General features: G+C 41.9%; 1 protein-coding gene across 2 annotated transcripts in view; it reads left to right on the top strand.

The window, feature by feature from the left end:
• LOC126457295 (SWI/SNF-related matrix-associated actin-dependent regulator of chromatin subfamily A-like protein 1) overlaps nucleotides 1-26,221 on the top strand; it is a 132,419-nt gene that overhangs the window by 10,362 nt on the left and 95,836 nt on the right. For both annotated transcript variants that reach the window (XM_050093468.1, XM_050093467.1), the window contains exons 2-3: nucleotides 7,457-8,009; nucleotides 9,963-10,075. In XM_050093468.1, coding sequence (XP_049949425.1) covers nucleotides 7,466-8,009; nucleotides 9,963-10,075 — 657 coding nt within the window. In that variant the 5' untranslated portion in view covers nucleotides 7,457-7,465. The remainder of the gene's footprint in view (nucleotides 1-7,456; nucleotides 8,010-9,962; nucleotides 10,076-26,221) is intronic.

The following is a 26,221-nucleotide window of genomic DNA, read 5'->3' as shown; positions in this document are numbered from 1 at the left end:
GACATCATGCTTGTTTGTTATGAACGCATTCATTCCACATATACTGCTGATTCATCTGTCGTACTCGCCCCTTAGGTGTTCTTGCGACAGAGTTACATGTTGTTACGGCAGACTTATGCGAAGTTATGTACAGGGCTATTACAAATGATTGAAGCGATTTCATAAATTCACTGTAGCTCCATTCATTGACATATGGTCACGACACACTACAGATACGTAGAAAAACTCATAAAGTTTTGTTCGGCTGAAGCCGCACTTCAGGTTTCCGCTGCCAGAGCGCTCGAGAGCGCAGTGAGACAAAATGGCGACAGGAGCCGAGAAAGCGTATGTCGTGCTTGAAATGCACTCACATCAGTCAGTCATAACAGTGCAACGACACATCAGGACGAAGTTCGACAAAGATCCACCAACTGCTAACTCCATTCGGCGATGGTTTGTGCAGTTTAAAGCTTCTGGATGCCTCTGTAAGGGGAAATCAACGGGTCGGCCTGCAGTGAGCGAAGAAACGGTTGAACGCGTGCGGGCAAGTTTCACGCGTAGCCCGCGGAAGTCGACGAATAAAGCAAGCAGGGAGCTAAACGTACCACAGCCGACGGTTTGGAAAATCTTACAGAAAAGGCTAAAGCAGAAGCCTTACCGTTTACAATTGCTACAAGCCCTGACACCCGATGACAAAGTCAAACGCTTTGAATTTTCGGCACGGTTGCAACAGCTCATGGAAGAGGATGCGTTCAGTGCAAAACTTGTTTTCAGTGATGAAGCAACATTTTTTCTTAATGGTGAAGTGAACAGACACAGTGTGCGAATCTGGGCGGTAGAGAATCCTCACGCATTTGTGCAGCAAATTTGCAATTCACCAAAAGTTAACGTGTTTTGTGCAATCTCACGGTTTAAAGTTTACGGCGCCTTTTTCTTCTGCGAAAAAACGTTACAGGACACGTATATCTGGACATGCTGGAAAATTGGCTCATGCCACAACTGGAGACCGACAGCGCCGACTTCATCTTTCAACAGGATGGTGCTCCACCGCACTTCCATCATGATGTTCGGCATTTCTTAAACAGGGGATTGGAAAACCGATGGATCGGTCGTGGTGGAGATCATGATCAGCAATTCATGTCATGGCCTCCACGATCTCCCGACTTAACCCCATGCGATTTCTTTCTGTGGGGTTATGTGAAAGATTCAGTGTTTAAACCTCCTCTACCAAGAAACGTGCCAGAACTGTGAGCTCGCATCAACGATGCTTTCGAACTCATTGATGGGGACATGCTGCGCCGAGTGTGGGAGGAACTTGATTATCGGCTTGATGTGTGCCGAATCACTAAAGGGGCACATATCGAACATTTGTGAATGCCTAAAAAAACTTTTTGAGTTTTTGTGTGTGTGTCCGAAGCATTGTGAAAATATCTCAAATAATAAAGTTATTGTGGAGCTGTGAAATCACTTCAATCATTTGTAATAACCCTGTAATGCAGTACAGCTGACGCTGTACCTCTGTCTTACATTCTACGAAAGTCTCCGTCTAACACTAACCCGTGTGCTAAGCAATTCTATCTGGCCTGTTGTGTGTAACCAGGCCATTGCCCCTGCGTGGCAACACATTCCGATACATGTGCAATCCTCTTACCTCTTGGCTAACCTACCGCCTCTGGCTCTCGGTATAGGCAACAAAATATTGACAATATTCCACGTTTCCAACTCTTTACTATTCCGTGACACTACAGTAGGACCAGGTGAAGCAAAAGGGGGTGATGTTGTTAAGGTTCTGGAGGAATGTGGATAGGGTACCTCACCCTCGATCCATATCACAAAGATGTCATCAATGAATCTGAACCAGGAGTGGGTTTAGGATTCCGGGTGTTTAGGAAGGATTCCTCTAGATGGTTCATGAATAGATTGGCAGATGGTGCCATGCAGGTGCCCACAGCCATACGCTGGGTTTATTTGTATGTAATGTCTTCCAAGGAGAAGTAATTGTGGGTGAGGATATAGTTGGTCATGGTGATTAGGAAGGATGTTGTCGGTTTAGAACCCGCTGGGCATTGGGAAAGGTAGTGTTCAATAGTGGTAAGGTCATGGGCATTAGGGATGTTAGTGCACAGGGAGGAGGCATCAATAGTGACGAGCAGGGCACCGTCTAGTAAAGGGACAGGAACTGTGGAGAGGCAGTGGAGGAAATGGTTGGTATCTTTTATACAGGAGGGTAGGTTCCGGGTAATAGGCTGAATGTTTTGGACTATAAGAGCAGAGATTCTCTCAGTGGGGGCACAGTAACTGGCCACCATGGGACGTCCTGGGTGGTTAGGTTTATGGACTTCAGGAAGCATTTAGGAGATATGAGTGCGGGGAGTGGTAGGGTTAAGCAGGGAGATGGACTCTGGGGAGAGGTTCTGGGCTGGGCCTAAGGATTTGAGGAGTGACTAGAGATCCTGCTGAATTTCTGGAATGGGGTCTTTGTGGCGAGGTTTCTGGGAGGATGTATCTGACAGCTGGTGGAGTCCTTCTACAGGTAATCATAGCGGTTCAAAACAACAATGGTGGAGCCTTTGTTCACAGGTAGGATTATAGGGTCAGGATCAGTTTTTAGAAGGTGGACTGCAGTTCTTTTTGCAAATGTAAGGTTAGTTTGCATGTTGATTTGGGAAATTATGGTGAAGCAAAGTTTGAGGTTAAGAAATTCTGGAAAGTTAATAGGGAGTGATTTGGGGGCAGTGGGGATCGATCACAGTTGGGTGGAGGAGTGAACTGAGTTAGGCAGGGTTCAACATTGGTCTTTGGTAGAATGATTGATAGGGCTGGTGGCAAAAAAGTGTTTCCATTGTAGGGACTGGGAGAAGGTCTTTAACAAGTCCTGCATGATTGAATTTGGGAGTGGGGCAAAAGGTGAGGTTTCTGGTAAGAACTGATATTTCTGTGGGACTAAGGCTTCTGGAGGAAAGGTGTGTTTCAGGTCTGTTTAGTTTCTGGATTCTGTGTGGTGGTGGTGGTGGTGGGAGGGAGTTTTGGAGGGCAGGGTAAATGTACGAGTGTGGTTTGAAAAGTTCTCGCAACGAGTTGTTCACGTGATATTCATTGGACTGTTGCCTGTAAACATGTGCCACTTCAGTGCTCTTGGAAGAGAGTTGTGGCGTTGACGTAGCTCTGTTGTTGTTCACGCGTAGTGCTTTGTGAAGGTGGAAAAAATCAAGATTCAAGCCTTGGTTAAGTACCTTGTAAAGAAAGGTATGAAAGCAAAGGACATCCATGCCAATTTCCAGAATACACTAGGGGATTCTGCTCCTTCATATTCACCTGTTGCCAAGTGGGCAAAATAAATTTAAATTTGGTTGGGAGAGCTTAAATGATGATCCACACTGTGGTCGGCCAAGATGTGTCACTACTCCAGAAATTATTGCAAAAGTGCACAAAATGGTCATGGAAGATCACTGATTGAAAGTGCGTGAAATTGCTCGTGCTTGCCAGACGCCATCTGAAATGGTATATCACATTTTAACTGAAGAATCTGAAATGAAAAAATTATCTGCAAGATAGGTGCCGCAATTCCTGACGCGCACCCAGACGCATGTTGTCGCCATGGCAAAATTACACGAACTAAGGTATGAATTGTTGCCACACCTGCCTTATGCACCTGATATGGCTCCATAAGACTTCCATCTCTCCCCAAAACTGAAAATTTTTCGTGGTGGACTAAGATTCACTTCAAACGAAGAATTGATAGCCAGAGTTGACAACTATTTTGCAGGCCTGGAGGAAACTCATTTTCAAAATGGGATCAAGGCACTGGAACATTGTTGGACCAAGTGCATTAATCTACAAGGAGACTACATTGAAAGATAAAAAAGTTTTAGTTATGTAAGTACTTTTTTTCTATTCTGTTCTGAGAATTTTTCAAACCACCCTCATAGTAGGCCTGCGGGACAGGGTTTGTCAGCTATGAGGGGTCGTGGGGGAGGTTTGGAGGTTGTTGTTGAGGTGGTTGACGCTGGTACTCCAAGGCAGGAGTAGGAATTGAGCAGGGTGGAGAGCTTGTTGTGTGTGTTGCTCTAGTTCCTGGATGGCAGGAGTTTGTGTGTGTTACGGGTTTCAGGAACTTAGGATTGCATAGCAGGAGAATTTTGCAGATGGAGAGAAGGTACTGCAAGGAGGTTTGGGCTTGGCCGATATGGTTTTGCAGGGCATTGTTGGTGAGGGCTAAGGATTAGCGCAATCTGAACAGATGGAGATCATTGTGGAAGGAGGGATCGCAGCCGGAGATGGGTAATTTGATGGTAAGGCCATTTTGTGGGATTCCATGAGCCAAGCAATGATGCAGGAACAGTATAAGGGACTGGGTTTGTGCTAGGGATAAGGAAACTGGAGCAAGGATCCATGGTGGTGGAAAAAATACAAAAAAATACGTAAATAATGTAGAATTATGTATGAAAAAGAGGAAGAAACAGATGCAAAACAGGGAAATAAGATAAAATCTGAAGGAGTCGATGATAACGAAAGGCGAAAACTCACTAAACTTGGTATGTGGCCACAATGAGATCAAAGAAAAGATATAAATAATAAAAGTGTATTTATTATTGTGGGTAGCAGGTCTGAATGTGGATAAATATGAGGAAGGGCAATGGCAATGTGACTGGATGAGGTGGAATTAGTGGGAGTGAACTGGGATAGAATGGAGAAAGAGTAGGGGGTTGGGAGGGGTTCGTAGTATGAGATACAAGATCATGTGGCAGAAGGACTCCACCAGCTGTCAGATACATTCTCATACAAGCCTAGTCACAATGACTCCATTCCAAAAACCAGCAAGATCTCCAGTCACTCCTCAAATCCTTAGGTCCGTCCCAGAACCTCTCCCTGGAATCCATCTCTCTGCTCACCCCTACCACTCCCTTCACTCCTATCTCCTACATGCTTCCTAAAGTCCATAAACCCAACCAGCCAGGAGACCCCATTTTGGCCTGTTACTGTGCCTTCACTGAGAGAATCTCTGTTCTTGTAGACCAACACATTCAGCCTATTACTCAGAACCTACCCTCCTGTATAAAAGATACCAACCATTTACTCTACCAACTCTCCACAGTTCCTGTCCCTTTACTACACGGTGCCCTGCTTGTGGCTATTGATGCCACCTCTGTTTACATTAATGTCCCTAATGCCCATGGCCTTACCGCTATTGAACACTACCTTTCCCAACACCCAACGGATTCCAAGCTAACAACCGCCTTTCTTGTCACCATGACCAACTATATCCTCACCCACAATTACTTTTCCTTTGAAGGCATTACCTACCAACAAATCTGGGGTATGGTTATGGGCACCCACATGACACCATCCTATACCAATCTATTCATGGACCGTCTGGAGGAATCCTTCCTAAACACCCAAAATCTTAAACCTTCTCCTGGTTTAGATTCATTGATGACATCTTTGCAATCTGGATCAGAATCTCAACAACTTCTCCCCCATTTGCTTCACCTGGTCCCGTCTCGCCCATTTGTTTCACCTGGTCCTATTCATCCCAACAAGTCACTTTCCTAGATGTTGACCTCCATCTCAAAGATGGCTACATCAGTACCTCCATCCACATCAAACCGACTAACTGCAGAAATACCTCCACTTTGATAGTTGCCACCCATTAAATACCAAGAAGTCATTTCCATACAACCTAGCCACTCGTGGTCATCGCATCTGCAGTGATGAGCATTCCCCCTCAAACTATACCAAGGGTCTCACTGAAGCCTTCACAAACCATAACAATCCTCCCATCCTTGTACAAAAACCAATCTTTTTTGCCTTATCTTTCCAGTCTCCCACCACTTCCCAAAGTTTCACCGACCAGCCACAGAGGAGCACTCCCCTTGCAATTCAGCAACCCCCTTCCCCCTCCCCCCCACCACCCCCTCCCAGGACTGGAGCAACTAAATTACATTCTCAACCAGGGTTTTGACTACCTCTCGTCGTGCCATGAAATGAGAAATGTCCTGCCCAATATCCTTTCCACCCCTCCGATAGTGGTATTCCGCCGAACACTGAGCCTACACAATATACTTGTTCATCCCTACATGACCCCTGCTCCCAAACCCTTACCTCATGGCTCTTATCCATGTAGATGCAAGACCTGTCCCATACATCCTCTCACCCCCACCTACTCCAGTCCGGTCACAATCATTACCTATCCCATCAAAGGCAGGGCTACCTGAGAAACCAGTCATGTGATCTACAAGCTAATTTGCAACCACTGTGCTACATTCTATGTGGGCATGACAACCAACAAGCTATCTGTCCACATGAATGGCCACTGACAAACTGTGGCCAAGAAACGACTTGACCACCCTGTTGCTGAGCACACTGCCAAACTTGACATCCTTCATTTCAGTGACTGCTTCAAAACCTATTCCATATGGATCCTTCCCACCAGTACCAGCTTTTCTGAATTTGTGGGTCAGAACTTTCCCTGCAATATATCCTATGTTCCCAGAACACTCCTGGCCTCAACCTTCATTAGTCATTGTCCTCACCCATCCAGCCCCTTCCCTGTTCCCTTTACAGCACTACACAACCCTCATTTCACCATCGCACCCAGTCTTTTTACTTCTTCCCTTTTCCTCTATCCCCCCCTCCTCCCCACCTCTCCCCTGCCCTCTGTCTAATCTCCTGACTACACCCTCTCCATGTTTTCCTTGTGTGCTCCCCAGCAGGAAGTCACTGTTTGCCATCTCTATCATACTATTCGTCACCATCCCCACCACAGCCTCCTCCTTAGCCCCACCCAGTCACCATTTCTATCATGCAGTGGTGCTGCTGCTCACAGTATGGCTTCAGTTGCCAGAGACTGCAATCATGTGTGTGTGAGTTGTGTTTTCATGATTTTGTGTGTGTGTGTGTGTGTGTGTGTGTGTGTGTGTGTGTGTGTGTGTGTGTGTGTGATCTATTTTTGACAAAGGCCTTACGTAGGGCTAAAAGCTTATTTGTGACAATCTTTTTGTTGTGCCTGTCAGCGATCCTGTGTGGTGAGTAGCAACCTTCTTCTTTATAATATTATTCGATTCCATCCTGGATTTTCCTGTTTGATATTGTTATTAAATCATATGCATTATTTATGAGGTACCCAGTGACTGCTTCTTTAGATAAATGTGTTCTAGTTGAATCTCTAATCTCCTTGGGGAAATAACTGCATAGTTTTAACCCTTTGTGGAAAATGATGTTCTGAGTTTTTTATTTGTTCTTTCTGTTCACATGTAATATAGTCTTTTTTTTAATAGATGAACTCAAGGGTGCCAATTTTTTAAAATATTTCCTGATAGTGGGCTGGGTTACATTTAGTTATTAGTCTTATGGCCCTTTACGCAATCATTAATCAGTGACTTCATGGACCTTAGCACTCATTTAGGTTTTTGGGCAGGGGAGATGTATTTACTTATTCAAGCGATATTTAAGTGTGCAAATGTAATTTTTTTTTCAGTTGTTAGACATGGCCACATTGACACCGGAACAGCTGCAGAGAATTGAAGAAAACAAACGAAGAGCACAGGAACTGAGAAGAAGTAAACTTTTGAACCAGCAGAGTGCCTCAGCAACTGTTTATCAAAATAATAAGAATAGTTTCTCAGATACCCATCATAAAAGGGCTTCAGATGTGGTCACAGTGGGACAAGATACATTGAAGCGTAGTTCATCAAGTACCGTTCCATGTCCTGAAGCACAATCTCCTAAGAGAGTAGCTTCTGAAACAGGAGATAACAGACTTCAAGGAGTTAAAACAGTGTTGCCTTTTTATGGTAACATACAAGCTAGTTCACATAAAAACAGTACATCTTCTACTGATCTGTGGATTAATAATGCCGCCCACAGTAACGTGCGTGCTGACAATGATCAGAACATTTTTGGCAAATCACAATCTTCCAATAAAATTACAGGATATTGTAAACTTGTTTCAAAAGATAGGTTTGTTATAGATGTTGGCTACCATAAGCGTATGATAGACATTTTCAAAACTATGGGAAGTGCAAAATATGGTAAGTAAAAAGAAACAAAAAAAACCCTTTCTTTCATTGTCTGTAATTTGTTAAGATAAATAATTAAAAATGGATTAAAGGAATTCGTGGTGGGCTGCATCATATCAGTCAGAAGACTGACGGCTCAAAAATGGTTATATGTAGGTAAATTTTGTCATTTGTTTGGGCACTCAAGCATTTCACTGAGATGCAGTAGAACAAAAGATTAACAGCTTTCATGTCATGGAATAGTCAATACTGTGTCATAGTATCCAAATTGTCAGCCAACAATGTAGATACAGATAGGAATGATGTGAATTAGTCATGAAAGCAGTGTATCATAATCATTTTGTAGTGCTGTTTCTAAATCTTCAGTCTGCCTAACCAGTTATTAACATTCATAATATACTGCCAGTTACTTAGGTTCACTGATATAATTATGAATTATGGTGAGGAGAAGGAGACCGGAAGAGATGCTCATGCTGTCTACAAGTGTAAATTACGTAGTGGAAGACTTCCTCACTATGGAACATTAAGGCATCATACCTGTTAGGTATCACCAGCAAATGTTTTCTGTGCTTGTTTGCCATGGAATGATGTGTAAGCGTTTTGCAAAACCTATACATCTGATAGTACAATTTTCTATAGCAGCTTACCCACAATTTATGCATACCAAATCTACAAAACAGCTGGGTACAGTACTACTTATTGAGCATGGCAACTTTTGTTTCCAGCATGTTAAAGCCATTTCTCATTTCAGTGCCAATGCAGAAGCACTGCTAAATGACAGCTTTGGAGCACATTGGATAGGCCGAGCTGTTGTGTGACCATCACATTTGCATGATTCAAGTGTGGTGTACATCGCTTTGGTTGCTACCAGAGCTGAGCTGATTGTCCAAATCAAAGCACATTCCATGGCAACTTTTGTTTCCAGCATGTTAAAGCCATTTCTCATTTCAGTGCCAAAGCAGAAGCGCTGCTAAATGACAGCTTTGGAGCACATTGGATAGGCCGAGCTGTTGTGTGACCATCACATTTGCATGATTCAAGTGTGGTGTACATCGCTTCGGTTGCTACCAGAGCTGAGCTGATTGTCCAAATCAAAGCACATTCCATGTCAAGAAATAGAACCGTGCCATGATTGATAGCTCCCCCCCCCCCCCCCCCCCCCCACATTGCCCCCACCAGGCAGGCACTACAATCAGTTTCTACCATTGATGGCAGAAATTTTGTCATTTGAGGAGTTTTATGGTTATTGCTGTGGGAGCAGCAAACATGTAATAAAGAGTTTTCAAGTCATACTGTTTGGACATCTATTAAGTTATTCAAATATTCTTTTAATAGAAAGTAATTTGTGTATGATTGTTTCTATCTATTTTCAGAGCTTTGTGGCTTTCTTGCCTGCATAACTTATAAACATAAGATTAAAAAGATGGTTTTTGAACAAAAAGTAATCATGTATATGTGACCTATGGTTCCTCAGTTTTGTTGGTGAAGTCCTGATACAACCTAAACATTGCTTTGTTCTTACTGTAAATTCATTGTTAATGTGGATCTTTTGTCATTACCAATTTTACAGACTTTCTCTTCAGCTGACTACAGCTATAGCTGCAAATTTTATGAATAATTGTTCACTTTTGAGAAGTGTGTCATTTAGTTTATAGATGTATCTTTTTTCTGTTTAGGATTCATCAGTATTGTGGCACAGTCACAACTGTGCTTCCATTGCAATACTGAAACTTTGTGAGATTGTAACATGGTGATCATTTCCATCTCTAATGGCCCACATACCAATGAGATGCAAAATTCTTAGCTTTTTCATTGATTGTTACCCAAACAACAATTTCTATTAAAAATCTTACTTTTTATTGTATGATGATGTTATAATATGGATAATGTGTGCTTTGTTATTATTTTATTATGATGTAATAATATGGATAATGAGTGCTTTGTTATTATTGTAATTAATTGCAGATGCACCTTCCAAAAGATGGAGTTTCCATATAAAAGACCACAATTTGTTGTTGAAAGTACTGGATGCGGAGCCTGACTTGTCTATATCAAAGTTACCAGACATTGTTTTAAGGGTAGGATATTTAGAGTTTTCCCACATTATTTTGTTTCTTATGGCTTTTTACAATTTCTATCAATGTGCTTTCATATGTGTATGTATAACATTTCTTACTTTTATGCTACTTTAATTTCATTTATAAATCTGATGATTCCATTACCTGGAATACTGCAGTAAATAAAAATAGGTTGTCTAACCTAGGCAGCATTATTCATTAAAAAAATTAATAATAAGTGCAGACTTATTTAAGCAGTTTCATGCCTGTATCAATACGGCTGACAAGTGGGAACAAACTTCTTTAGTTAATGCCAATTTGGCAGCCTGCGTGTCAGATTTCTTAATTTTAATTGTGTAAGTCATATGATACTGATGGGTGCATATAGGCTATAATGCCGTTTGCGTATTGTTCATGAAGATATAGAGAAAGGGGAAACACTGTCAGCACAAATCCTACTGTTCTTAAACAGCATTAAATGTTAAATTTAAAATAACATCCCCATCCAAGAAATTGATAACTGCCTACGTCCCAAGTGTTTCATTCCATGAGAAAAGATGTAAAGCCTTAGGATAAATACCAGTCCTAGATATTGGAACACGTACACAATAACCCCTCCATTCTCAAATGTACAAACTTCTTTGTCTGCATGTTAACATCGTTTCAGCTATTTCACACATTTATAGCTATATTTGTATTTTCTATCATAACATTTCATCCTATTTCCATCCCTGTGCAACATTTTTCTTTTTCCATCAGTGAGAGCCACTTTTGGAATGATGTAACTATGACAATTCATTGTCTTCCTCATTCCATGATCACATTCAGAAACAAAAAAAAAAAAGTTTGACTGCAAAAGTGAATCATAACACCTAGGAACAGGAACTTTCAAAGAAAAGTAATTGTGTTTGTGCAGTATCAGTTTGATTGAAAGGTAATGAAAGAGTGATATTTTTGAATTTTCATTCAGAATGCTTGTCCTAAAAACTGTTGGCAAGTTGTCTGTACTTCCTTTATTCCAAGTCAATTTACTACTGCACTTATGCTTTATTTTGATGTGACAGTAACTATGCTGAATTATTCCCTCTTAAACTTTTTTTAAGAATCCACAGATGGGGTGAAAGGCAAGCCTGGGGCTTTCTTTGTCTGTTTTTAATAGTTATACCCTGCACACCACTTTGCAGCACATGGTGGACAAAAATCATGTCTCTAAATTTCCTTAACATCTTCTGCCACACTGACTTTGTATGGACTTAAATTCATTATAAATAAATTAACTTGCTTAGAAACACAAGCAAATAAAAAGCAAAGTCTGCTGTCATATCCTAAGTGTCAAGGTCGGAGGAAGGGATGTACCTTAAACGGCTGCAAAGGGCCTTGGTTTGAAGAGATGCTCTTCCTAGTTGTTATGATCAGAAAGCAAGTGAGCAGTTTTCGGAGAAATACTTTAGTTACTGGATTAGGATTTAAGCCTCAGGCAAGTAAGGATAATCATCCAATATGCTCTAGATTATTTTACTGAAACAAAAAACCTGACTTAATGATATTTGGAGTCTTGGTTATGGAAGTGCCTTCCCATCACCTGTGCTGTTTTATCTCATCTGGGCTCATTTGGCATTGCTTGCCTCAGCTACTGATGGCAACACATTTTGGGAACCGGCAATGTCTTCTTGACCAATCACGAGTGATTGACTTCCGTGGAATTGGGGGTATGTAATGTGTTTTAGAGGTCGTTTCCATGCTAACTTTGGAACCCTCTTGTTGTAGATGGCTGTGTTATAATCCAAGAGCAACTATTGCTAATTTATGTTGGTGATTTCCTATTGTGTTGGGACTAGTAGCAAACTGATGGCAGTGGTTGCAATCTTTGAAAACAAACTTGCATTAGGAACAGGGACAGAAGTTGCTGGATTACGATACCTCTAATGTGTTGTGTACACCATCCTTCAGTCCCACCTCCCACGGCGCTCTCCTTGCTCTCTTTTTAGTGAAAGTAAAGGTAAATGATTTGCCTGGATGCAAGTCTCTATTACTTGTAGAGCTCTTGTTAATGTTTTTCTAATGGTTTACAGTAGTAGGCATTTTTAAACTGAGATGTGAGTACATTAAGTACGGTAACCTGCAATCCTTGTGGTGCATTTTGTTTTTTGGGCAGCCATCATGCGTTTGTGGTGATGACTGCTTTGGTTGCTGAGAGAGTGGTTCATACATTGTGCTCTTCCAGCAGTTGCTTAATGGCTAGTAGTGTTGTGGGCTCAAGGTTGGCCTGGTAAGCTTTCTTCTGATGTGTGATGCCTTGCTTAGATTATTATGTAGTGGCAGCACATGATGCTTTCCCTGAAACAGTTTGTGCATTATGACTGAGAGTAAGAAAGTGGTAACGATGGTGATCGATAAGATGGTGTGATTCTGTCAGATGCAGGTCTGCTTCTTCAGTGGTAGTCATGTCAGTCAATTTATGAATTCCTTCTGCTTTATATTGAAATTGTAATTACTCTTAGTCCTTTTGTTGGATCTGATTTTAACCCTTTGCCTTACGATTTAAGTTCCATTAGCGTGAGCCGTAAGTGGCTGCAAGGTATGGATGTGCCTTACGATTTCCGGCACTTACACACGCGAAGGCTGCGGTGTACTAAGCTTGGTGGCATCCGAAGTCGTGCAGATGCCCATCGGATTTGTAAGTACGTATTTGAGGTACCAGTAACGTGACATTTCTACAGGTATCATAAATAATGACAAATAGTTGCCCATTGGAATCGAAACATTCATTGTCTCAAAAGCAACGATATATTCACAAACGTTTTATTTCCCTTTATAAGCAAACATACATCGATGAAATACATCTTAATAATAATATACACAACAATGCAATGTATAATATTTTGTTCAAAACATTCTGGGACCTGTACGTTAGTCCTTTGGCAAACATATTTTCAAACGCAACGTCTTCACAATGACATGTACACGATTTTATGATATCGTTCAAAACAATCTGGCAGATGTAATGCAACCCTACACTTTTTGTCTTCCCATGTTGTTTCGCTGCATCGTTTATGCTTTCTGCACACTACACAAGCTCTCACAGGATTTACTTTTGATGGTGTTGGATCAATATGTTTGGGAAAATGTGCCCAATGTTGTGCGTCCAGTCTTTGTGGTATATCGCCGGATGCTAATCGTCCCTTCTGATTATATTCCGCAACAGGTGTAGTTTTCAACACTGATCCTGCAATGTAAATCCTATATTTTGCGTAGCTCTATCGTTTGCCGCAATGTATTTTGTAATACAAAATGTACATGTTAAATAAAGAAACATCAAATTGGTAAAAGAATATCTCGCGGTATCCTTTCATACATTTTTTCATCACAGGGAAGCATGCGAGCATCTGATCTTGGCGATCAATTCCAATCATGCCTGTATTGTATTCGATGACACATTTTGGTTTCCACGACGCATTACGGAGAGGTGTGTCTGTGGCAATCATTTCTTCTGTTGAATGTTTTGTGGAAAGCATGTAAACGTCTTGTTTATATTTCCATTTTAGTGCCAATATTCCAGTATATCTACTCACTGTATGTTCTCCCTTCTTTAATTTTGCCTTCAGGAAGTCTGTGGGCATATTTTTTCTGTTTGAGTGCATTGTTCCAATCACATTAGTTTTATTGGTAAGGAGAGTTTTGAAAAGTTTCGGTGAAGAAAACCAGTTATCTAAATATAGAGTATGCCCTTTGTGTAATACCGTCTGTGGTAGTTTTAGAACTACACTTTCAGAGGCACTACCACTAGCATCACGTTTGTCACTATCCATGTATATCTTAAAATCATAGCAGTATCCTGAACTTGACTCGCACAATTTATAAATTTTAATAGCAAACCTCACTCTTTTTGATGGGTTAAATTGTTTGTAGAATAAGTGCCCCTTAAATTTCATTAATGATTCATCAATGGCAATATTCTCTTGCATTGTGTACACTTTCTTAAATGTTTGATTGAACATATATATGACTGGCCTTAGCTTGTACAGCTTATGTGTGTTGTTGGCTAAACTGTTAGTCGCTAGATGCAGAAATCTACTTATGTGCAGAAATCTCCTGAATGGCATCGTCTTCCTAAATATTGGCATTTCTATAGTGACCCTCCTAGACCAATACATCTGAATCTATGGTTTCCTTGCTTCAGCCATGATTATACATAGTGCAATGTATATTTTTATTTCATTACAGCTGATAGGAGACCACTTTTGGTCTATTTTTCGTCTCTTGTGTTCATTGTACAGTATGTCTTGTGCATATCTATTCGTCTCAGTTATGATGTTTTCCCAAAATGTACTATTAAATATTACATAGAAAACGTCTAATTCTCTTTTGCCTGTACTCACGTACTGTAAAGCTGCTTCCTTTATTCCGGGAATTTTTATATACGTTGAGATTGTTGGTTCATTGTCTTCCTTTTGCCACATCCACGACTCTGATTGTTGCTGGTAGGTTTGCTCTTCTTCGTCAGTATCATCTTCCATCACCAGTCGCTTACACCTGTTTTCATACAGGAGGTAAAACATAACTACCACTGTCACTGCCGCTGTCAAAATATCCTGCAAAATCATTGTTGGCTATGCCACCACATGTCTCCCTTGCCTTGTGAATACGTTTGCTACACGTCAGGAACATTGTGAAAGTATTTTTGATATGTTGGCAGGTCTGAATGCGGCGAAGAAAACTTCGTGTATGCCACGTGTACTCGATCAGCTCCGAAACATGTCAGAGACGTTCTGTTTACATTTGGCACTGCTGACCGATGATGTCTCTCACACAACATGCACTTGTTCGGTGCGGTAAACGTACCACGTCTCCGATACGTCTAGTTGATCTTTGGCCATGTCGGGACGCTACGTCTCTCACACGACTTGCTCTTGTTCGGCGCGGTAAACATACCACGTCTCTGATACGTCTAGGTGATGTTTGGTCAGGTCAGCATGCTATGTCTCACACGACATTGTCAGCTAAGGGGTTAATCACAGTGTCAAAATTTTTATCCTGGATATGCTACTTCATTTAGAGAAACTCACATTTATCTATTTGTAATTAGAGGCTTCATGCTCTTATTCACTCTACAACTCCTGTCAATTGATATTTTCATGTAGAGAGGACTCGAATACTACTTCGTCATCAACGTAATGAAGAACTTTCCTTGTGGTCCAATTGCTATAGAATTCTTAAGCTTTTTGAATGTAGTGAATACTGTCTTAAATCACAATAACCATTCTCTTATATTTATGTTTTTGTTGTTATTTTCAGTCTGAACACTGGTTTGATGTTACTGCTATGTAAGCCTATCCTGTGCAACCTTCTTCATCTACATGACTACTGTATTGTACATCCACTTGAACACACTTCCTGTATTCAAGCCTTGATCTTCCTCTACAGTTTTTACCCCACCCCCACACTTACATCCATACCAACATTGTCAAGTTCTTAATGCCTCAGAAAGTGCCCTTTCAACCAATCCCATACTTTAGTCAAGTTGTGCCGCAAATTTCTCCTTTTTCTCCATTCAACTCTGTAACCTCTCATTAATTATTTGATATGCCCATTTAATCTTCAGCAGTCTTCTTCAGAGTCACATTTGAAAAAGTTCTGTGCTCTTCTTGTCTGAACTGCTTGTAGTCCATGCTTCACTTCAGTACAGGATTACATTTCAGATAAACGCCTTCATAAAATACTTTCCTCTCCACGAACCATGGACCTTGCCATTGGTGGGGAGGCTTGCGTGCCTCAGCGATACAGATAGCCGTACTGTAGGTGCAACCACAACGAAGGGGTATCTGTTGAGAGGCCAGACAAACGCTTGGTTCCTAAAGAGGGGCAGCAGCCTTTTCAGTAGTTGCAGGGGCAACAGTCTGGATGATTGACTGATCTGGCCTTGTAACACTAACCAAAACGGCCTTGCTGTGCTGGTACTGCAAACGGCTGCAAGCAAGGGGAAACTACAGCCGTAATTTTTCCCGAGGGCATGCAGCTTTACTGTATGGTTAAATGATGATGGCGTCCTCTTGGGTAAAATATTCCAAAGGTAAAAGAGTCCCCCATTCGGATCTCCGGGCGGGGACTACTCAAGAGGACGTCGTTATCAGGAGAAAAAAAACTGGCGTTCTATGGATCGGAGCGTGGAATGTCAGATTGCTTAATCGGGCAGGTAGGTTAGAAAATTTAAAAAGGGAAATAGATAGGTTAAAGTTAGATATAGTGGGAATTAGTGAAGTTCGGTGGTAGGAGGAACAAGACTTTTGGTCAGGCGAATACAGGGTTATAAATACAAAATCAAATAGGGGTAATGCAAGAGTAGGTTTAATAATGAATAAAAAAAATAGGAGTGCGGGTAAGCGACTACAAACAGCATAGTGAACGCATTATTGTGGCCAGGATAGACACGAAGTCCATGCCTACTACAGTAGTACAAGTTTATATGCCAACTAACTCTGCAGATGACGAAGAAATTGAAGAAATGTATGATGAAATAATAGAAATTATTCAGATAGTGAAGGGAGATGAAAATTTAATAGTCATGGGTGACTGGAATTCGGTAGTAGGAAAAGGGAGAGAAGGAAACGTAGTAGGTGAATATGGAGTGGGGTTAAGGAATGAAAGAGGAAGCCGCATGATAGAATTTTGCACAGAACACAACTTAATCATAGCTAACACTTGGTTCAAGAATCATAAAAGAAGGTTGTATACATGGAAGAAGCCTGGAAATATTGACAGGTTTCAGATAGATTATATAATGGTAAGGCAGAGATTTAGGAACCAAGTTTTAAATTGGAAGACATTTCCAGGGGCAAATGTGGACTCTGACCACAATCTATTGGTTATGAACTGTAGATTAAAACCGAAGAAACTGCAAAAAGGTGGGAATTTAAGGAGATGACAGGAATGGGGAAAAGAAATACAGTAGAAGAAGAATGGGTAGCTTTGAGGGATGAAATAGTGAAGGCAGCAGAGGATCAAGTAGGTAAAAAGACGAGGGCTAGTAGAAATTCTTGGGTAACAGAAGAAATATTGAATTTAATTGAAGAAAGGAGAAAATATAAAAATGCAGTAAATGAAGCAGGCAAAAAGGAATACAAACATCTCAAAAATGAGATCGACAGGAAGTGCAAAATGGCAAAGCAGGGATGGCTAGAGGACAAATGTAAGGATGTAGAGGCTTATCTCACAATGGGTAAGATAGATATTGCCTACAGGAATATTAAAGAGACCTTTGGAGAAAAGAGAACCACTTGTATGAATATCGAGAGCTCAGATGGAAACCCAGTTCTAAGCAAAGAAGGTAAAGCATAAAGGTGGAAGGAGTATATAGAGGGTCTATACAAGGGTGACGTACTTAAGGACAATATTATGGAAATGGAAGAGGGTATAAATGAAGATGAAATGGGAAATATCATACTGCGTGAAGAGTTTGACAGAGCACTGAAAGACCTGAGTCGAAACAAGGTGCCGGGAGTAGACAACATTCCATTAGAACTACTGACGGCCTTGGGAGACCCAGTCCTGACAAAACTCTACCATCTGGTGAGCAAGATGTATGAGACAGGCGAAATACCCTCAGACTTGAAGAAGAATATAATAATTCCAATCCCAAAGAAAGCAGGTGTTGACAGATGTGAAAATTACTGAACTATCGGTTTAATAAGTCACAGCTGCAAAATACTAACGCGAATTCTTTACAGATGAATGGAAAAATTGGTAGAAACCGACCTCGGGGAAGATCAATTTGGATTCTGTAGAAATGTTGGAATACGTGAGGCAATACTGACCTTACGACTATCTGAAACCTGTCAATATCTCCAGGCTTCTTCCATGTATACAACCTTCTTTTATGATTCTTGAACCAAGTGTTAGCTATGATTAAGTTGTGCTCTGTGCAAAATTCTCTCAGGCGGCTTCCTCTTTCATTTCGTAGCCCCAATCCATATTGACCTACTACGTTTCCTTCTCTCCCTTTTCCTACTACCGAATTCCAGTCACCCATGACTATTAAATTTTCGTCTCCCTTCACTATCTGAATAATTTCTTTTATTTCATCATACATTTTTTCAATTTCTTCGTCATCTGCAGAGCTAGTTGGCATATAAACTTGTACTACTGTAGTAGGCGTGGACTTCGTGTCTATCTTGGCCACAATAATGCGTTCACTATGCTGTTTGTAGTAGCTTACCCGCAGTCCTATTTTTTTATTCATTATTAAACCTACTCTTGCATTACCCCTATTTGATTTTGTATTTATAACCCTGTATTCACCTGACCAAAAGTCTTGTTCCTCCTGCCACCTAACTTCACTAATTCCCACTATATCTAACTTTAACCTATCCATTTCCCTTTTTAAATTTTCTAACCTACCTGCCTGATTAAGGGATCTGACATTCCACGCTCCGATCCGTAGAACGCCAGTTTTCTTTCTCCTGATAATGGCGTCCTCCTGAGTAGTCCTCGCCCGGAGATCCAAATGGGGGACTATTTTACCTCCGGAATATTTTACCCAAGAGGACGCCATCATCATTTAACCATACAGTAAAGCTGCATGCCCTCGGGAAAAATTACGGCTGTAGTTTCCCCTTGCCTTCAGCCGTTCGCAGTACCAGCACAGTAAGGCCGTTTTGGTTAGTGTTACAAGGCCAGATCAGTCAATCATCCAGACTGTTGCCCCTGCAACTACTGAAAAGGCTGCTGCCCCTCTTCAGGAACCACACGTTTGTCTGGCCTCTCGACAGATACCCCTCCGTTGTGGTTGCACCTATGGTACGGCTACCTGTATCGCTGAGGCACGCAAGCCTCCCCACCAACGGCAAGGTCCATGGTTCTTGGGGGAGCATAATCTGATTTCATTCATCTACATTCCATTACCCTTGTCCTACTTTTGTTGATATCCATCTTATGTCCTCTTTCAAAGTCACCATCTATTCCGGTCAATTGCTCTTCAAAGTCATGTGCCGTGTCTGAGAGAATTACATCATCCAGGAAGCTCAGTGTTTTCACTTCTTTTCCCTGATCTCTAATCCCCCCAAGGGGCTCACTACTCTTTGGCAAGTGTGTGCTTGGCTCCTATGGGGCTCAGCATTTGTCCTATCTTTTTCTTTCCATGCTGCATGTCTATCCTCTTGCAGTTCTTTTTCCCCTCCCTTGGGGAACATGTCTGGGATGTTCTTGGGAATGTGCTCTGCATTTTCCATAGACCAATATCAGAACAGTCCCTCTCACTGTTTTTTCATTCTTTCCTTTTTTGTCCCCCTTCTCTGTCATTCCTCCACTTTGGCATTTGAGGTTTCTCTTTTTCTTCTTCCTTCTTGTATGTTCGTAAAGGCCAGCCCATGCATCTGATGCATAACAGGTGCCTGGGTAACGTGTAATTCACAGCCCTGGGTTGACAGGTAGAGTTTGCAGAGTGCAGGAGATGCTGGCAATCATGGGGGAGTTTCTCGCAATGAGCCAAACATTTCCTTCTCAGTCCACATCTACTAAATGTAATTGGAATAAGGCTAATGAATCAAAGACCCTCCCATCTACACTTTGGTTCCTAGTGGCTTCATGTGCTGAAGATGGCCATTCCTTTGCTATGGTTAATCCGTTTATTATTCAGAAAGATGTTGGTGCAATTGCTGGCCCTGCGAAATCCTGCTCTCGTTAACGCAATGGTACTTTGCTTTTGGAGACTAGTTGTGATTCTCAAACACAACTACTATTTGTAGCTTTGCTCCTCCTGGCTATTCTGTTTGTGTTGGGGCCCATCAAACACCGAATTCTTCACGTGATGTTATTTGCAGTAGGCTTCTCGATGGTCTGACTGAGGCAGAAATCCAAACTTACCTCTCCGATCAGGGTGTCGTTGCAGTCCATCAGATGATGGAAAAGATAGATGCATCCTTAGTGCCCACACGCACACTGTTTATTGCATTTGATAGAGCAGTGCTTCCATGCAAGATCAAAGCAGGCTATGAAGTTATCACGGTCCGTCCATACATTCCGAACCCGATGCGCTGCTACCAGTGTCTTCATTACAACTGCATTCAAGTGTCCTGTCATCAACTGGCCAAATGTGTAACCTGTGGCAGACATTCTCATGAGGACAACTGTCCACCTCCTTCTTCCTGTTGCATCAGTTGCAAGTAGGACCATGCAGCGTCCCCTCAAGATTGTCCTGTGTATCTCAATGAGCAGGCCATGCAGGTGATCCAGGTGAAGGAAAAAGTGTCTTACCCTGTTGCTCGCAAGTTGTTGGCTAGTTGGAAACCCTGATTTTTACCATCTGGCACTTACAATATCGTTCTTACTACATCTTGCTCCACGAGGGACATGGCCACTCAGACATGCAACCTCAAATTCAGCACCGCGCTTGTAAAATCGCCCAGTGTTATAGTAGCAGCCCCGTCTTCTTCTCCTCCAGCTGTGCAACAAGCCACTCAGTTTTTGCCTCAAATGACAAAATCACGTGCTACATTACCAGCAGGCCAGAAAGAACAGAAGGAATACTCCTCTGAACACTTTTTAAGTCCCTCCAGCCAACAAACATCTGAATCTCCAGGCTCTGGACACTCTAGCAGAGTCTTTTCAGCCATGTGGGGTAGCTGCGGGGTCTGAGGTGCCTTGCCACAGTTTGCTCGGCTCCCCCCATCGGAGGTTTGAGTCATCCTTGGGCCGTGTGTGTGTGTGTGTGTGTGTGTGTGTGTGTGTGTGTGTGTGTGTGTGTGTGTGTGGTCCTTAGTGTAAGTTATTTTAAGTTAGATTAAGTAGTGTATAAGAGTCTTTGAAGGCTGCCACTCTGCAAGGAGGGATTACCTCTGCTCTTTGAATTTCAGCATCCACTTGTTTTCTGCCTCCAGGAAACAAAATTGCATCCTCATGACCCCTTGCATTTCTTTCTGATCTGTTTTGATCTTCCCCCTGAGGATGGCACTCCCTTTCATGGGGGAGTCGTGCTGCTCATTTGAGATGATGCTCGTAGTCACACCATCTCCCTGAACACCCAGCTGCAAGCTGTTGTGGTCCGCATTTTCTTTCCTCACTTCATCTTTTCCCTTCGTACCATTTACATCCCTCTGTCATTTGTTGTCGTCAGGGCAGACTTTCTCCAGCTTATTTGGCAACTGTCTCACCTTCTTTTGCTGCTCGGTGACTTAAATGCGCACCATCCCCTTTGGGACTCTCCCAGAACTTGTCAGAGAGTTGCCCTCTTTCCTGACCATCTCAATCTCATCCACCTGAACACTGGAGCACACATGTTCCTTTCAGACTCTATGCACACCCATTCCCATTTGGAACTCTTCTGCTGCACTACCCAGCTTGCCCGTCATCTCGAGTGGTCCGTTCTCTCTGATACATATTTGAGAGTCCATTTCCTGTGTGCTATCTGTTTGCTGATTCTACCCCACCTACGTCAAACCCAAAAGGTGGCTTCCGTAGGTGGACTGGAGGCTTTACTTCTCCCTGGTGACCTTCGACGAATGACTTTCCCCCAGTTGTGATGACCAGATAGAATACCGTATCGACATTATCTTTACCATCACAGAATGTTCCATTCCTCGTATTTCATCCTTACCGCACTGTGTTCCAGTCCCTTGGTGGACTGAGACATGCTGAAATGCAGCTCACATGTGGACGTGTGTTCTCTCTGGTTTTAACTGTCATCCTACGATGGCAAACTACATTTGTTATAAACAGTTGTATGCACGGTGTCATTGCATTCTTTGGGATAGCAAAAAAGCTAACTGGATTTCATTTAGTAGTTCTTTGAACAGTTCCGCTCCCTCTTCTGTCGTGTGGACCAACCTTGGTTCTCTGGGACCAAGGTCCATTCCCCAGTTTCCATCATGACTGTAACAGATGATGTCGTTAGGTCGCAATTTTGCAGAGATTTTGAGCTCCACCCACTATCGCCCTGCCTTCTCCGTCAAAAACAAGTGGAGGCAGATAGGGCGATACCCTTCTCTTCTCAGAATCATGAGTGCTACAATGCTGCTTTTACTATGAAGGAGCTAGATCGTGCTCTCACTTCATCGATCCTCTGCCCCAGGACTGGACAGTGTTCACATTTAGATGTTGCAGAACCTTTTTTTTACAGGCAAGCACTTACTCCTTCATATGTGCAATCACATCTAGGCCGAAGGCATGTTTCCCAGATGCTAACAGAGAAGCACTGCCATACCCATATCTAAGCCTCATAAGGACAAACATCTTCCTTCTAGCTACCACACTATTTCTCTCACCAGTTGTGTTTGCAAGGTGATGGAACATATGATTCGTGCCTGTCTGGTATCGTGGCTAAAGTTTTGCAATTTACTAACCCCTGCACCATGTGGATTTTGAGCGTGCTGTTTTGCAGTTGACCATCTCGTCACTTTGTCAACCCATGTCATGAATGTTTTTCAGCATAAATGCCAGACTTTGGCTGTGTTTTTTTGTTTGAAGAAAGCCTAAGACACCTGTTGGAGGACTGTTAACCTATGTGTGCTCTACACATGGGGCTCCTGAGGCCGCCTGGCCTGTTTCCTTCAGGAATTTTTAAAAGACCGAGTTTTCAAGGTACGTATGGGTTCTGCATTGTTGGACACCTTTGTCCAGGAAAATGATGTGCCTCAGGATTCCATACTAAGTGTCGCTCTCTTTGGTATCGCCATTAACCCTATTATGGCCTGCCTCCCGCTCTCTTTTCGTTTACGATTTTGCCATCTATTGCAGTTCTCCACAGACTTGCCTCCTTAGTGCATCTTCAGTGTTGTCTCAATCACCTTTACTCATGGAGCATTGACAATGACTTACACTTTTCCTCTGACAAAACTTTGTATAAATTTCTGACCATGAATTGGTTTTTTCTACTGTCTTTACATCTTGGTGTATTCCTCTTACCTTCTTTGAAACTACAATATTCCTGATGCTCATGCTCTACAGGAAACTTCCTTGGTCCTCACACATATCTTACCTTGCTGGCTGGAGTACACAGTACCCCAACGTCCTGCATATCCACAGCAGTACTTCCTGGGGAGCGGATTGGGCCACCCTCCTCTGTTTGTACAATCCCCTTGTCTGTTCGAAACTAAACTATGGGTATTTTGTTTATGCATCTGCATGTCCGTCCATCATATGCCATCTCAATACATTCCACCATCATGGCATCTGTTTGGCCAGTGGCGTCTTTTACACTAGCCCAGTTGAAGAATCTGTATGTAGAAGCTGCCGAACTACCATTGTCAAACTGCCATGATTTTCTCCTCAGCAGATACGCATGCTGTTTGTCTGCCATGCTTGGCCAGCCATCCTTGCCTTCTCCTTTGATGACTCCTTTGATCACCAGTATGGGGCGCATCCCTCAGTGCCCTTCAGAGCCTCTGTGTGCCGTCACTGTCCATCCCTTAGTGCAATGGGTCCAGGAAAGCTTTCACTTGCTCATTCTTCGTGGAGTCACTGTGATGTTTATGTGGGTCCCTGGTTAAAGTGGTCTGAATGGAATCAAGACTGCTGATGCTGCCAAGGATGCAGTCCTCGTACATTGGCACGCTGGTTCTTCCATTCCCTCTGATCATCTCTGTGTTGCTTTCTGTCAGCAGGTGGTGTCAATTTGGCATCAACACTGGTCTTCCATTCATGGGAACAAGCTCTGGAGGGCTAAACCTCTCCCAGTGGCTTGGCCAATCTCATCTCAGCCTTCTCGCCACAAGGAGATCATGTTAGCTAGGTTGTGTATTGGGCACTGTCTTTTTAGCCATCGCCATTTGTTAGGTGGTGATCCCTCACCACTTTGTGCTCATTGTCCTCAGCCTTTGATGGTTCGTCATTTTCTGACCAAATGCCCTTTCTTTAACCACTTACATTCTAATTTATGTTTGCCGTCCGAGTTATCCGCTGTTTTAGCAAATGATGCGCAGGCTGTTGATCATGTTTTACTTTCTATACGTTGTAGCAGTATGGCGAAGGACATTTAATCTTTATTTCAGGACCTCTGTTGTCTTTATTGTGTATTTTATGGCCCTTTCTCCTAGAGAAAGTCCCTGTTTGTAGCTTTCCTTCCATCGATTGTGTTGTACGGTTCTGACATGGGCATGTATGACCTTAGTTGTTTTTGTGCCCTAAAATAAAACAAACTGATCTCTGATTCCTTTTTGCAACTTTATCTTTGGTTTTCATTATGGCTTGCTTGATATACAGGTTGAATAATAGCTGTACAGATTACAAGCCACAATAATGCCTTGCTTCTTTCTCAATTACTGCTTCCTTTTCTTGTCCTCGTAACTTTTATAACCACAGTGTGGTTTCTATACAAGTTGTAGACAGTCTTTTGCTCCCTGTATTTTGTTCCCCTATCTTTTCCCTGGTCATGCATGCTTCTGAAGCCTTGCATTTGTCTTCCAGGCATACGTGCTTATCCATTATGCACTTTCTGTTAGTCTCATTGTTTATACATGTTTATTCCTCTTTGCCTGCTTCATTTGCTGCAATTTTATATTTTCTCATTGGGCAATTACATCCAATCACTAGTTGGTTGTAATTCATCATTTTCTTTGTTTTCTGCTATCTGTCCTTTCAAATACTATTACAAGAACAAAATTAAGGGACTTATGACATTTTTGTGGTATATGATACCCCCATTAACATAGCCTAGATTTCTTGCTGAAAAATCTAATCTGTACATTTATTAGTTTTTGACGTACATTACACACAACCAGCACAATATTGTGTAAGTGGGACATCAAAGTATTAAAACAAGTTCATACTAGCAGATCATAATAACACCTAATAATAAAAAGGCAACAAATAAAATTCTTGTGATTTTACAGTGGCTCCCATAAGGTGAAGCTTTAGCAGTAATGTGATACTGCACTATTGCCTTACAGTCAGTGTTATGATACTATAGCTTAACATGGAAATTAACTCAATACATGTGCATGCCATAATCTCTTAATAAGCCTGTGCCAGTTTTGTAATTTATTGTATTTTCTTGTGCAAGGGTATGGTAGAATTAGTAATAAATTGGTGTTTCAAGTTGCTTAGTCTATTGCACACAGTGAACTGCTGATTGTGATACAATCATGCAAAAAAGTACATGATTTAAAGCAGTGTCTTAAGTCACATAAACAATTTAAAAAATTTCTGATAACTATTCAGTGGATATTGTTGGAGTAGTTTCCATGGAAATGCATTTTAATGATATGCTACAGACTTCCTGCCACTTTTTCAATTCGTAAACTATGATTGTCTTGGTGCCTCAGGTCGCAGAGTATAGCCCTGGTGGTATCTGTCGTAGCGTTTCTTCCCAACCTTCTTGCTGCAAGTTGTATGTCATTTTAAATTTAGGCACTTCCAAACCAGTGATATGTAAGTGCCCATAGTACATTGTATCCTTTGTGAGGTGGTATACATATCTTTTTTAAGCATTGGTGGACTAGTACAAAAGGAGGTCACCGTAGTTCCATATTGTTGTACCTCAGTCACTACCTGTGTTACGTTACGAAGATGGGTGTTGTTGTTCCGTCATATTAGTTGGGTATTGAGAGCGGATATTACACTTAATGATCAAGTATTAACCAAGATCTTGTTCAGTCAATCAGCCTGATGAACAGCAGAGTTTTCTTCATGCTCTTCTCCATTATCTTTGAAGGAGAATTGTGTTTGGGTGTGTGTAGTTGCTAAAGCATTTGCTTTTTAAACATAAGTTCCACAGCTACTTTTTTTAATGTGTGGAGCTTCTGTATCCAAAGTGAATGCTTTATCACCTACAACACCCCCCACCCTTTCCCCTCAAAATAGAATTCTCTATCGAAAATAATGAAGACTAGCATAGTTCTCTCTCTCTCTCTCTCTCTCTCTCTCTCTCTCTCTCTCTCTCTCTCTCTCTGTCTTTCTTTCATTTTCCACTGCTGCCAAGAGCAGAGCATCGATTGGTATTGAAGTCATTGCTCTGGTACAGAGTGTAAATCAGCAGTACCATTATATGACAGCTGATAATTTGATGCAACTGTGGTAAAAGGTCACACCATAACCTGTTTGGTGCTCCACTGGCATTAGACACAGGTTCTGTGTGTTCCCTTATTATCTTCATTTACATATCAAATGTGGAAATTGGATGCATAAAGTAATGTTTATATCAGAATAACAACCGAAGATGGTATATGAAGCTTGTAAACT

Source organism: Schistocerca serialis, chromosome 2, assembly GCF_023864345.2.
Source record: "Schistocerca serialis cubense isolate TAMUIC-IGC-003099 chromosome 2, iqSchSeri2.2, whole genome shotgun sequence".
Classification (NCBI taxonomy): Eukaryota; Metazoa; Arthropoda; class Insecta; order Orthoptera; family Acrididae; genus Schistocerca; species Schistocerca serialis.
Note: the sequence above shows the minus strand (reverse complement) of the source record. Positions and strands in the feature narration are given on the sequence as shown.